At 49.9% G+C, this 12,015-nt stretch overlaps 1 protein-coding gene across 1 annotated transcript; it reads left to right on the top strand.

The window, feature by feature from the left end:
• The first annotated feature begins 1,668 nt into the window (after nucleotides 1–1,668).
• SSTR2 (somatostatin receptor 2) lies at nucleotides 1,669–7,274 on the top strand. The gene is made up of 2 exons (XM_025890023.2): nucleotides 1,669–1,894; nucleotides 5,212–7,274. The coding sequence occupies exon 2, from the start codon at nucleotides 5,303–5,305 to the stop codon at nucleotides 6,410–6,412; it is 1,110 nt and encodes a 369-aa protein (XP_025745808.1). The 5' UTR covers nucleotides 1,669–1,894; nucleotides 5,212–5,302; the 3' UTR covers nucleotides 6,413–7,274.
• The last annotated feature ends 4,741 nt before the right edge of the window (nucleotides 7,275–12,015 follow it).

The raw sequence follows: 12,015 nt of genomic DNA, 5'->3' as shown, positions 1-12,015 counted from the left end.
ACCAAGCATCGTCCCATCAGGGTCACTTTGGTGGGGGGGTGGGGGGCTTGGGGAATCGAAGGCCAGTGGTTCATTTCTTGTGCAGGTTTACAAAACTGTGCTTATTTTAAACAGCAACAACAACAAAAGACATGTTCAAGACTTTTGAAAAGATAATATGATCACACGGAAAGACATCTGAGAGTGGAGTGGGCATTTTGTGGGTCTTCTTTTTCCTCGAAACCAGTTGGGTCACTGGTTTTTTTAAACTGGAGACGACAAAAGGTATTGCAGCAGTAACTGTGTGCCCTGAGCACGTGGAGTTCTGAGCCCAGTTCCACTCTGCCCTGCTGGTACTCTCACCACCCCATCTCTCCCAGCCGCTCGAGAGCGGGGCAACCCCCTCTAGTGAGCGACCCGCCCCAGCCCCTCCACCCCACACAGAGGAGTCTAAGGAGAAGCTGGCTCCGAGATGGCTTGGAACATGAAGCACCCACTGGCTCAAATTCTGTCTAGCTCCTCAGCTCCAGGATGAGGGATGCAAGCCCCATCATAACCAACATCTCAGAAAGAGACAAATCCAATGAAAAGCCCTGATCCCCAGCCCCAGCAGTGGGTACCCCAAGACACGGAGTAGCCTAGAGAGAAAGCTGCAGCTGACTGCTACCTTCCCTGGTGGTTTCTTTCCCAGGTCACTCACCCATCTCTAGGGCTCACTCTACCTGCTAAACAGCCCCTGGACTTTAACTTTTAACTGGGGAATTTGGAAGTCAGATAATAGGATGGAAAGTCCAAGGCAGCTCAGCCTATAGAGAAAACTGTAATCGGTGTTTGCTTTCCGTTCCCCATCTTCTAAAACTGGACCCAGGATGGTGAGTGCGAGCATGTTACGTGGAGGTGGATGAGGAAGGAGAGGCTGCAGGATTATGATTTATTAATCTATTGGAACAGAGGCTGAATCATCGCAGTCAAAAATGAAATCGCTTTAACTGGGGCGATTCAGCTCCCACTTCCCGCGTGTCCCCCTTTGCTCGCCCACAGCACATAGCAGGGGAGTCGAGCTGAGTCGCACCAGCAGGTGCCGACTAACAGGCTTACAAAGCCGGGCGAGTGGCTGTATGGCCGCTGCACCTCTGAGCATGGACAGCTGGGAGAGGGCAGGAGTCGCTGCTCTGCTGAGCCTCTGGCTGCTCCCTGAACCGAATTCTGGAACCCATGTGCGGCTTCGCTCACTGGGTGGGTGGGGAGGGGTGCGGGCCACTGCACGGAGAAGTGCTTTCCCCCAGACCCATTTCCTCCCTTCTCTCCCCCAGCCCTGCGTCCTGGGACGACCAGCGGCAGACACAGCTTTGCCAGCTCGTCTGGCGGAGGAGATGGCAGGGGTCCCGGCGCGAGTCTGGGTCCCCCGGGCCGCCACCCTAATTGCCTGGAATACGCTGGGTGAAACACAACCGATTCTGTGAAAGCGGTAAGAGGGAAAGCAGCGCGTGTCCCTGCCACGAGCGTGAGTGTCTGGGCGGCCGAGATCGCTGACCCTGCACGCCCCCCGCAGCCCCCGGCGGATTCTCCACGCGGCTCAACCCGGTCCTCCTACGGACCGGCGGGCGGAGCGAGGCTGCTGTGACGTAACCCGGGGGGGGGGGGCGTGGGGAAATGTGCCGAGGGGCCGGGGCTCCGCGGGGCCAGTCCCGGAGACGCAGCCACCCGCGCCTCGAACCCCAGTCCGCGCTCTGCGCCGGGGGTCTGCGGGCCCTTCGGGCTCCGGGCGGCGCGAGGGGAGGGCGGGAGCCGGCAACGCAGGACGCCAAGCGCCAGGTGCCGGTCAAGCTGCGGCGCGCCTGGGCGCCCGGCTGGGTTGGGGACAGTCGCTGGGTGCCGGCGAGCGGAGCTAGCGAATTGCAGCGGAAAAGCAAAGGTGAGGCGTGTGGGAGTGTGTGTGTGTGTGTGTGTGCGTGCGTGCGCGCGCGGGCGGGCGCGTGTTGTGTGTGTGTGTGTGTGTGTGTGTGTGTGAGAGAACGAGAGACGCACTTGAGCCCCCCGGCCGCATCTGCGCTGCATGGTGGTGCGCGCCTCGGTGTGCCCGAGAGGAGGTCCTGGTGCGTGGTTCTCGGCCCTGTGCCTTTTGCGGGGTGATTTTCGTGGCAACGAACGACAGCGGCTGTCCCGGCGTGAGTGGGGGCTGTGGGTCGCGTGTGCAGGAACGGACGTGTCCGCACCACCACAGGCTGGTGTGCGCGGCATGCGCCCTTGTCCAGTCCTCGTCCCCCAGCTGACTCGTCCAGGTGGTAGCTGCGACAGGGACAACTTCTCTCCCAGCCACCTGCAAAAGAACCTCCACGCGAGGAGAGCGAGACTGGGCTGGGGTGGGGAGGGGGGGTGTCCCTGCTGGGGGCTTCTGCCGTGCATCTGGAGATCGGAGCCTGTGAGGGGCAGGCGGTGGAGCAGAGAAAAGGGAGCGCTTCTCTGTTCCTCCTTTCCCTGCCTGGGAGACAGATGCCCAAAGGTCTAGGGTCCGCTCCCCCAGCACCCAGAAGGAGAGGACAGTTTGCCTATCTTAGGAAAAACCGAATCCCTGAGTGGCCCGTGCCCCCGAGGTGCTGGCCAAGTCCCCAGGCGGCTGTCCCCTGCTCCCAGCTGTCCCTGATGTCTCGACACCCCCCCATCCCGCGATTAGAAACTGGGGAGCTGACGGTCTTTAATCTCCCCCATTGTCCTCCTGGAAACAGGGAATTCTTTAGGAAACCCTTGGATCTGAGAGCCATCGAGTTGAGTGATGAGGATTTTCTGTGCCAGTCCGGGGAACTGAATGAGTCTCACCACTCCCCCATGCCCTTAGCCAGCGCTGCTTGGGCTTTCCTTAGGTGCTCTAGCGCCGCGGTGGCCCACACCTGGCTATTGTCTCTCCGGCTGGTGGGGCTCAGCTCTGGCGGCGGCGTGAGACCTACTCGGTTTAGCAGGCCACTGGAAAAGTGGCGGTGGGGAATGAATGGGGGTGGCGGAGGGATGCGGGGTTGGAATGCCGGAGAGAAAAGAAAAGCTAAAGTCGAACAGGATTTAGCAGGGTTCCTGATACCCAGTCCCCATCCCCATGCTCAATTCTTCGGCTCTGGGAAAAGGAAGGGATGCTCCAGACCATTCTCACCCTCCTCTCCAACACAGCCCAGACTCAGTTCAGAGAAGACCAACAACCAGCCATTTCCAGGGTCTGTAACTCTTAGGCTTGAAAAATAAAGCAAGCAGAAAACCAAACTTCCTTGTGCATTTAACTGAACCACAATCCAACAAGTATTGATTGCCTGGCATTGGGCTCCACTTTCACTGGGACCCAAATGAAGCAGAAGTCACCCAGAGACCTCAGGCAGCAGGCTTCATTGTTAATGAAATCAGAGTCACTGTGATTTAAACTCATTTCTTCCTTGGAGGAGCCTCCCCACTCTGGACTGGCTTTCCAGCTTACCTCCTCCTCCACTTTCACTGAGCTCTGTACGCTGTCTATTGGTGCTTCTCAGCCTGTTTAGAAAAACATGGACCCCATGCAATTCCATGCCACCGACTGAGACTCCAGCCAAAAAGGTAGAGTTAGGGTTGGAGGTCAGCATTTGACTCTCCCTCACCCACCTGGACCATCATCATCCCTATCCCCAAAGCTCTAGACAGAGCTTCTGCCACCCAGGGTACTTCAGACTCACCCAGATATTGGAGTGTGACCTTGCATGTTACATAGACGGGACCCTGGAAATGCTTGTGATTAATGTGCACTCCAGTGCAGGTGGCTTCAGTGGGATTCTGGGTCTGTAGAATTAAAGTACTGAAAAGACAGAAAAATAGTGGGAACAACCCAAATTAATCCAGGGATACCAAAAATGGTTTCTTTACACCTTTTCTTTTTGATAGCTGCCAGTTTATGCTTTTTACCCAATGCAGACATTAAATCCTGGGTCCCCAAAGTACTTAGCAGAAAGGTCAGCCATAAAGCCCAGACCCCACTTTACAGACGGTTGTCTGGTAGGGAAATTAGCACAGAGAGGGTAAACAATGCGCCTGGCAGTGCAGAATGAATCAGAGGCAAAGGTGGGCAAGGGTCCTCCAGTACTTGTTGCTGGCGAAGTCCCCCCTCGCTAATTAGCAGTCTCTCCAAGCATAAAGGAGCAATCTCTAACCTTCACTTAGGCACCGGGGAAAGTGCCCTGCTCAGGGGAAATGTGTCCGCCAAGTGAATGAGCTAAGGTCGTGTTTGGAATTCACTTCTGTGAATGAGCCTGCCTCCCTCACGCCTGGTTCCTGTTTTCCTCCTTTGTCAGGGGGATCCCAGGCAAATCCTCTGGAGTGTTAGAAGATGAGCGTCCTGGAGCAGCATCCCCCTGAGGGACTCTCTGAGGCATGCGGAGGTCAAGCACTGGGTATTGGAGAAACAAAAACAGAAGAAACAAAATAAACTAAATCATGCCTTTTAACTATAAGAGCAAGCCAGATTTTTATTTTTAATATTTAAGACCATAAATTTGCTCATTCTGTGGGCAGCTTTCAGTCGATTACAGATAAATGAGATGGTAGAGGAGAAAAGGGGGAAATATGAGATTTGCTTAGTCCTGATTATGAGCCCTGCACAATGCTAGGCGCTTCCACATATATTTCATCCCTTAACCTTCCGGTTGCCGGTTAAAATGCCACCATTTTAACCAATGAGAGTCAGAGCGGTGAAGTGCCTGGCACAAGGTCACACGGGCTTCCTGGTGGAACCCTGGTTTGTTTTACCTCTACAGTCTGGGATTTTTCCACTCTGGGGCTTTCAGAATGGAAAGACTCTGAAGCAGTCGGCAGGTCAGCAGAGATGTCCTCACGGGGAGCAGGCCAGGAATGCTGGTGTCAGATCCCTCTGAGTCAGGGGCTGGACCAGTCAACTTCTTAGGAATCAAAGTACGGGTTTTGTTTTTGTTTTTTAGGTTTGTTTTTTTTTTTTCCCCAGCCACAGCCATCTCCCACATGTGCGTCACCAAAGATGACAAGATAAACTATGATGACTTAACCCAAACCCTTCCCCCCCATTGGAAAAACAACTCAAACAGTCTGCACACTGATGAGAGTGGGCTGGTGGCTCTAACGCTGAGGTTGCAAGATAACACACGTTTCAACTGAAGAGTCTGTCTGAGAGGGTAAACTAGAAACACGGAAGGCTGGTGAGAGCTTAGGTAGCCTCTGACTGATAGGCCCATCTTCCTTTTCTCCTTGCAGATGTCACAGTCGATCCTTTGCCTCCAGGATACATCAAGGTGAGAGTAAGATCTCTGGCTGACTGGAATTAACCTAAGAGTGTAAGGCAGCCATGGATATGGAGTATGAGCTACTCAATGAGAGCCACACTTGGCTTTCCCCTCCGTTTGACCTTGATGGCTCTGTGGTGGCAGCCAATAGCTCAAACCAGACAGAGCCATACTATGATCTGACCAGCAATGCAGTCCTCACGTTCATCTATTTTGTGGTCTGCATCATTGGATTGTGTGGCAACACACTTGTCATTTATGTCATCCTCCGCTATGCCAAGATGAAGACCATCACCAATATTTACATCCTCAACCTGGCCATCGCAGATGAGCTCTTCATGCTGGGTCTGCCATTCCTGGCCATGCAGGTGGCTCTGGTCCATTGGCCCTTTGGCAAGGCCATTTGCCGGGTGGTCATGACTGTGGATGGCATCAATCAGTTCACCAGCATTTTCTGCTTGACGGTCATGAGCATCGATCGATACCTGGCTGTGGTCCACCCCATCAAGTCTGCCAAGTGGAGAAGACCCCGAACGGCCAAGATGGTCAATGTGGCCGTATGGGGAGTCTCCCTGCTGGTCATCTTGCCTATCATGATATATGCTGGGCTTCGGAGCAACCAGTGGGGGAGAAGCAGCTGTACCATCAACTGGCCAGGTGAATCTGGGGCATGGTACACAGGGTTCATTATCTACACCTTCATCTTGGGGTTCCTGGTGCCCCTCACCATCATTTGTCTTTGCTACCTGTTCATTATCATCAAGGTGAAGTCCTCTGGAATCCGTGTGGGTTCCTCCAAGAGGAAAAAGTCTGAGAAGAAGGTCACACGGATGGTGTCCATAGTGGTTGCTGTGTTCATTTTCTGCTGGCTTCCCTTCTACATCTTCAATGTCTCCTCCGTCTCTGTGGCCATCAGTCCCACCCCAGCCCTTAAAGGCATGTTTGACTTTGTGGTGGTCCTCACCTATGCTAACAGCTGCGCCAACCCTATCCTGTATGCCTTCTTGTCTGACAACTTCAAGAAGAGCTTCCAGAATGTCCTCTGCTTGGTCAAGGTGAGCGGCACAGATGACGGGGAACGGAGTGACAGTAAGCAGGACAAATCCCGGCTGAATGAGACCACGGAGACCCAGAGGACCCTCCTCAATGGAGACCTCCAGACCAGTATCTGAACTGCCTGACAAATAAATAAATAACACGCCAAGCTCAGCCAAGCAGCATGTGCTCCCTGCCCCCACCCCTTTCCTTCCTCCCACCTATCACACCTGCCTTCTAGAATAGGGAATTGCTCAGCATGAGTCCAATCAGAGAACAGAGCTTGAGTTGGCTTGTCTGAGTGAATGATAACGTATTAAATTGATTACACCATCCCCCCTCCCCTTAAAGTGAACATTTAAATGCAGGCAGACAATTCCAAGTCAGGAGAAAAAGAGATCATGCTTGGGTATGATCTGTAGAAATGGTGAAGCTCAACAAAAATAGAAAAAGTATATCTGTGTGTTTAAAACCTAATATGTAACCTTGTGGTCTTACATTTATACTGATCTATTCTACTCCTCCCTAGCCCCTGTATAGTCATTACCTATGTTTCCTGTGTTCAAAAGTACACAAGTAGCAAATTGAAGTGTGCCTAGTATAGGTGGACGTTTATTACAGTATGGTACCTGCAGAAATGGACTTGCCATAAAGCCAATAAAGTTTAAGCTTCAGGGATCTCTCATGCTTGGGCAGTATTTTCACATGACCACATGCTTTTGAAAAAAAATTGTAAAAGTAAGATATTTTTGTATTCTTTGTCTTGAAGAGGTCTCCTTAAAGCTTCCAGTCTCTCAAACCCACCTCTGTCCCTGGGTATTGGCCTTACTAATTTCAGGCAAGATAGATCAAAGGAAGAAGGGAGACAGAGAAGACAGTTGAGGACCCAGAACATAAATTCCTATGTTTTCTCTTCTTGGATATAATCAAAGAATTATTCATTTCCTCAAAACGACATAAATGGTTGGGGCCATTGATTACTGTATTTATCAAAACAAAGCCTGCTTTGTTATAAGATTGCATTTTTTTCCCTCCTTAATTTGCTGTAGTCTTTCTTAGAGAGCCATGGAAGGGGAGAGTGGATGAAATCACCAACACAAAAGGCAAAAGAAAAAAAAAAAAAAAAGGACTGCAATTCTCATGGGGAAAGCATTTTATTTTTTCCCCACCATGAAAATAAATGAGTAAGAATAAAGCAAAAATATGCCCTTATGAGAAACCATGAAATTCTTTTTTTTAAAAAATGCCAGACATGGCTTCCTAATGAAAGAAACTGGAAATATAGTTCAATGACTCCTCCATGGTTTTTTTTTTTTTTAAGGAGTTGATACAAAGCTAGGCACTAAAAAAATCACAGTGTACTAAAGACCTGAGGACCCTGTTCCTAACACATGAGCATGTGCACCAGCCCAGCAATAAGTAGCACGTAGCAGGTGCTCGAGGAGGAGTGTTGGAGGGAGTCCCATCCCTCACAGGTAACGCCTGTACCACCTTCCTTGCCCAGTAGACACATTAAACATCCACCTTTAATGCCATTGGCTCTCTGAGCTATTCCTCAAGCACGGTCATAACTGATGGCACTTCACACCATCAATGACACTTTTCTGTCCCTGAAATGGTAGATGAGCTCACCTACAAACAAAGATAAGAGATGATGCCCATTTCACCGATCACCAGGATCTGAAGAAATATACACTTGGGTGTTTGTGAGGATGTCATTATCTCTGGGTTCCTATGGAAGCCTCACTTTTAGTGTCTCACGTATAGATTTGACCGTAAAAATGAGCTTTCCTCTTCCGGCTCCCTGAGCAAAGCCTGTTTGACAGAATGACTAAGAACTCCACCTGTGGCGGCCCACTGTTAATGGGCTGCCTTCATTCTGTCTATATTATTCATGCCACCTCGTTTCCAAAAGTACTTACTGTGGCCTAGAAAAATGTGTTCGGTAATATTATGATAGATAAGTAAATCCATGCAAAGATTAAAAGAGGTACAATTACAAAGTGAGACTCTAAGGAAAGCTGTGACCCAAAAGTGCTCGCAGTAAAATCTCCCACTATTACTAAAGGAAAAGTCAGCTGCAGGTTCCATCCGCTCAGGACTTCCTAGCAGCCACAATGGATAGAAGGTGACCACGTCTCCTCCCCTCCCCCCCGCCCATTAAACAACCCAAGCAAAGATTTGGAAGGAAATGCTTTAAACCCAACGTTACCATTACTAATAATATGAGATGTTCCCGGGTCTTTGAATAAAGGCTGATTTTTTTACTTAGGAAAGTGATTCCAAGGGACCAAGAACGGATGGAAATAATTTCAGAGAAGACTGACTGTGTAGCGCTCAGGCCCCTGCAATCAGACACTGCCTCCTCCAAGGAGGCCACGGCCCACAGCAGCCATCTAGTCTTCATACAACATGTCTATCCAGGTAGACGGTTGGCGCTCATCAGCACAATGATTGTTCTAAGGGGCCTTGAAGACTGAAGCTATAATTCTGTCCAAATTAGCCGGCATGTTGCTACTCTCTGAAAAGGAGTTCTCCACTTTTTTGAAATATCTCGTTCAAGGATAACTGGCTCTCTGGTGGTTTTCGTTCTTCCAAAAGAGGAATAAACGTTTTAATTTCAATGGTAACACAATTTTAATTCCGAAATGTAAGCTGAACCTCCACTCAACATTTAACTATGAACATAAATCTGCTGGATGCTGGAGAGAACAAAAAGTAAGGCCACTCCATTGATTTGAGGGCAGCTGGTCATTTGGATTATGCGAGCTACTCTTTAACCCACCCATTAGCATGGGTAGTTAAGAACTGGTTACACCTAAGTGGATCTGGTGAGAGAGGTATCAGGAGAGAGAATGTGACACTGTGGCCTGTGTTGAATGATGTTAATTTGTGTTTCAGTAACAGAGTTGACTATGGAACGTGGAGTTGGAACTTTGGTGGAGTTTGTGCCATAGGTTGGGACAGTCTAGGCAGACAAGGAGAGGGACACTGCATTTCCTTCCTTTGTTTCTGGAAGAAGAAAGAAGAGGAAGTAGAGGAGGAGGAAACATTATTCTTCATTAGTGTGGCTGCTAGGAAGTCCTAGGGGAACTTGCAGCCAACCTCTCATGAAGTAAGAGTGTGGGATTTTACTGCATGCACTGTGGGGTCACAGCTTTTCCTATAGTCTCATTTTAAAACTATAACTCTTTTTATTTCTGCATGGATTTATTTATCTATCACAAATGGTAGGCAGAGAAGAAAATGCGGGCTGGTGTGCGGGACTTCCAGAGCTGCCCAGGAACCGGAGTCTGTTTGCTTACACTGATTTAACCTCCTCTCTGTGGCCAAATACAAGTGTTGATGGCTAGAGAGGAGCCCCGTGCCAGAAGAGTGTACAGTCTGGTCACTGAGAGCGGTCGGAAGGAATGTCTGTCGGGATATGTGTTCCTAATCAGCTCCAAGAGTGACTGTCCAATCAAGACAGCTAAGTTAAGAGGGAAGGCAGAAGTGAACTTTGGCCTAGTTGAAGGAAGATGGCAAGAGAATTCCCAAAAGGCTCCATATATGGTTGGGAAGGTCCCATTAGTGTTTTCTGGACCATGTGGCATCATAAAAAATCACCATAGGTGGCAAGCCAAGCATTTGAGCTTTATAAGTCATAATTTATATTTGGTCACTTGTCTGATCCCCACTTTTGCCAGATTCAAACCCAGCAAATTTCCTATCAGATGTTCTATCAGAGTGAACCTTCACCTAAACGGGTTGTTCCCTTTCTAATAGGTGGATTTCTTGGAACATTCCCATAGGTGGAGTCTCACATTTTTTTTCTAGCAGCTCATCTGAAAGTCGGCACCAGGGATTATTTTCCACTTACCAGCTGAAAGGCTTTCCTGGGTCCATGACCCAAGTCAGCAGACCATTAGGGTTGCGAATAGCAACTCCGGGACAAGTGTCCATGCCTCCCACCCCCACCGGCCACCACACTTCCTTTAACTCTGCAGTGACCAGATGTGTCAGCCTATGGGCCGATCACCTAGTTTTCCCCCTTAGATGTGTCAGGTTGTATGTATCTGGGCTGGGCTTCAAAACAGAATTAAATATTAGCCAAGACCTAACCAAGCTGAATATAAAACTATTGATTCCCCTGAGCTTAAAGTGAGTATCATAGTAAATGAAATGCTGTGGCTTGCTCACTGGGTTCCGTGGATGTCTGCCTCCCAGCGGACAGAGATTTTCAACAGGAGATGGATCACACAGACCCATTCTCAGGTGGGTGGAGGGGAAGGGGAGATGTTTTCGGTTTTCACCCCTCTTCTTCCCTGGCATTATTGAGGGGACAGACGAGGGAGAGAAGAAGACCTCTTTGCCAGGATACTGGTGTCTGGTGAGGGAAGGTGGCTCCCTTCTGCCCCTGGTCCTGCGAGGGCTGGTCACACATACAATGGCCCTGTCCTTGTAGAAAAGCCTGTGGAGGAGCGTGACTCCAAAAGAAATCTGAAATGGCATCCCACAGCCTCGCCCACTCCCATTATTCAGTGACTGGGGCCTCCGATCACTTAAGCCACAGAGCAGGTCCCTTGCAGGGCAGTCACTGGTCCTACCCAATCAGACAGCTTTAACCCTGGGCTCAGGGGGAGACACGGTTGTCCCAGGCCCTTACAAAGATCAGATTGCAAAGTGGCCAGAACAGGGGCCCAGAGGGAAACTGCTAGGCTCACAAGAGGAAGCCCCACGGTCAGCTCTACCCAACTACCTATAAACCCACCAGGCCAGCTCTGCCGGACCACCTGTCGATTTCACCAGGCACCTCGGAGGAGCTGCAATCCCACTCCTGGGCTGTGCTCCCCACACTTCCTCGCTGATGGCTGGGGTACCAGTCCCTGTGGAGGTTCCTCCCCAGGCGAGGGAGAGTGGCCATTACTGAGAGGGCGGATATTTTTCCTCATGGGTATTATTTTTAACAAGAAACCCGAGTGGTTCTCTCATAACATAATGAAGCCTTGGTGGTTTTCTCAACGTTCGCCAGCATCTTACTCCTCAGGATAAAGGGACGTTCCCCTAAGGCTCGCTACGTTTTGTGCTCCCAGGCACACGCACCCCCGCGATGCCGTGCACACAGGCAACGCTGTGGAGTACACACGTGGCACACACATGTGAGGGGGACAGTCACTGGTGTGTGTGGTACACGCTGTGACGCACATGTGCTCACACGCAAGACACCTTCTATATCTTGTAGGCAAGACTTCCAATGCAGAGATTCTCCAGGGCTTTCAGTGGAGGGACAGAACTATAATTTGACTCACGCATTTGAAGTCTAGGGATATACACTTTCTTTATCTTTTTCTTCTTCTTTTTTTTTATGGGGAGCAGGACGTTGTATATAAGCCAATTTTTCAGGCAGAAGACTCCGTGCCTGACCATTGACTGCATTCCTGGCCCCACCCTGCTGTCTGTCCCTGCAAATAACAGGTCACCTCAAAGAAAAAAAAAAAAGGTAGAGTTGGCAAAACTACAAATCATCCCCACTAGTCAACCTCCTGGAAGCACGTGTTCTGCTAACAGCAATAGTTTTGCATAAGAAAAAACACACAATTTCTTTGGAGAAAAATCACTTAAAATTTATTTTCAAATGGATTCTCACTGAGGACAGATTCTAACAATCATTTCTTCCCCCCCCACCCCTGCCCCCCGTGCTGCTGGCTTTTTTTTCCATTGAGGTCTGACAGACAACATTATATTCGTTTCAGGTGTACCA

This window comes from Callorhinus ursinus, unplaced genomic scaffold, assembly GCF_003265705.2.
Source record: "Callorhinus ursinus isolate GAN/ISIS: 27379988/994484 unplaced genomic scaffold, GSC_fseal_2.0 scaffold50, whole genome shotgun sequence".
Taxonomy (NCBI): Eukaryota; Metazoa; Chordata; class Mammalia; order Carnivora; family Otariidae; genus Callorhinus; species Callorhinus ursinus.
The sequence above is the reverse complement of the archived record's forward strand: the minus strand, read 5'-3'. Positions and strand labels throughout refer to the sequence as shown.

What these genes read in the sequence shown, in the direction of transcription:
- SSTR2 (XM_025890023.2), top strand. Translation starts at nt 5,303, where the DNA reads ATGGATATGGAGTATGAGCTACTCAATGAGAGCCACACTTGGCTTTCC.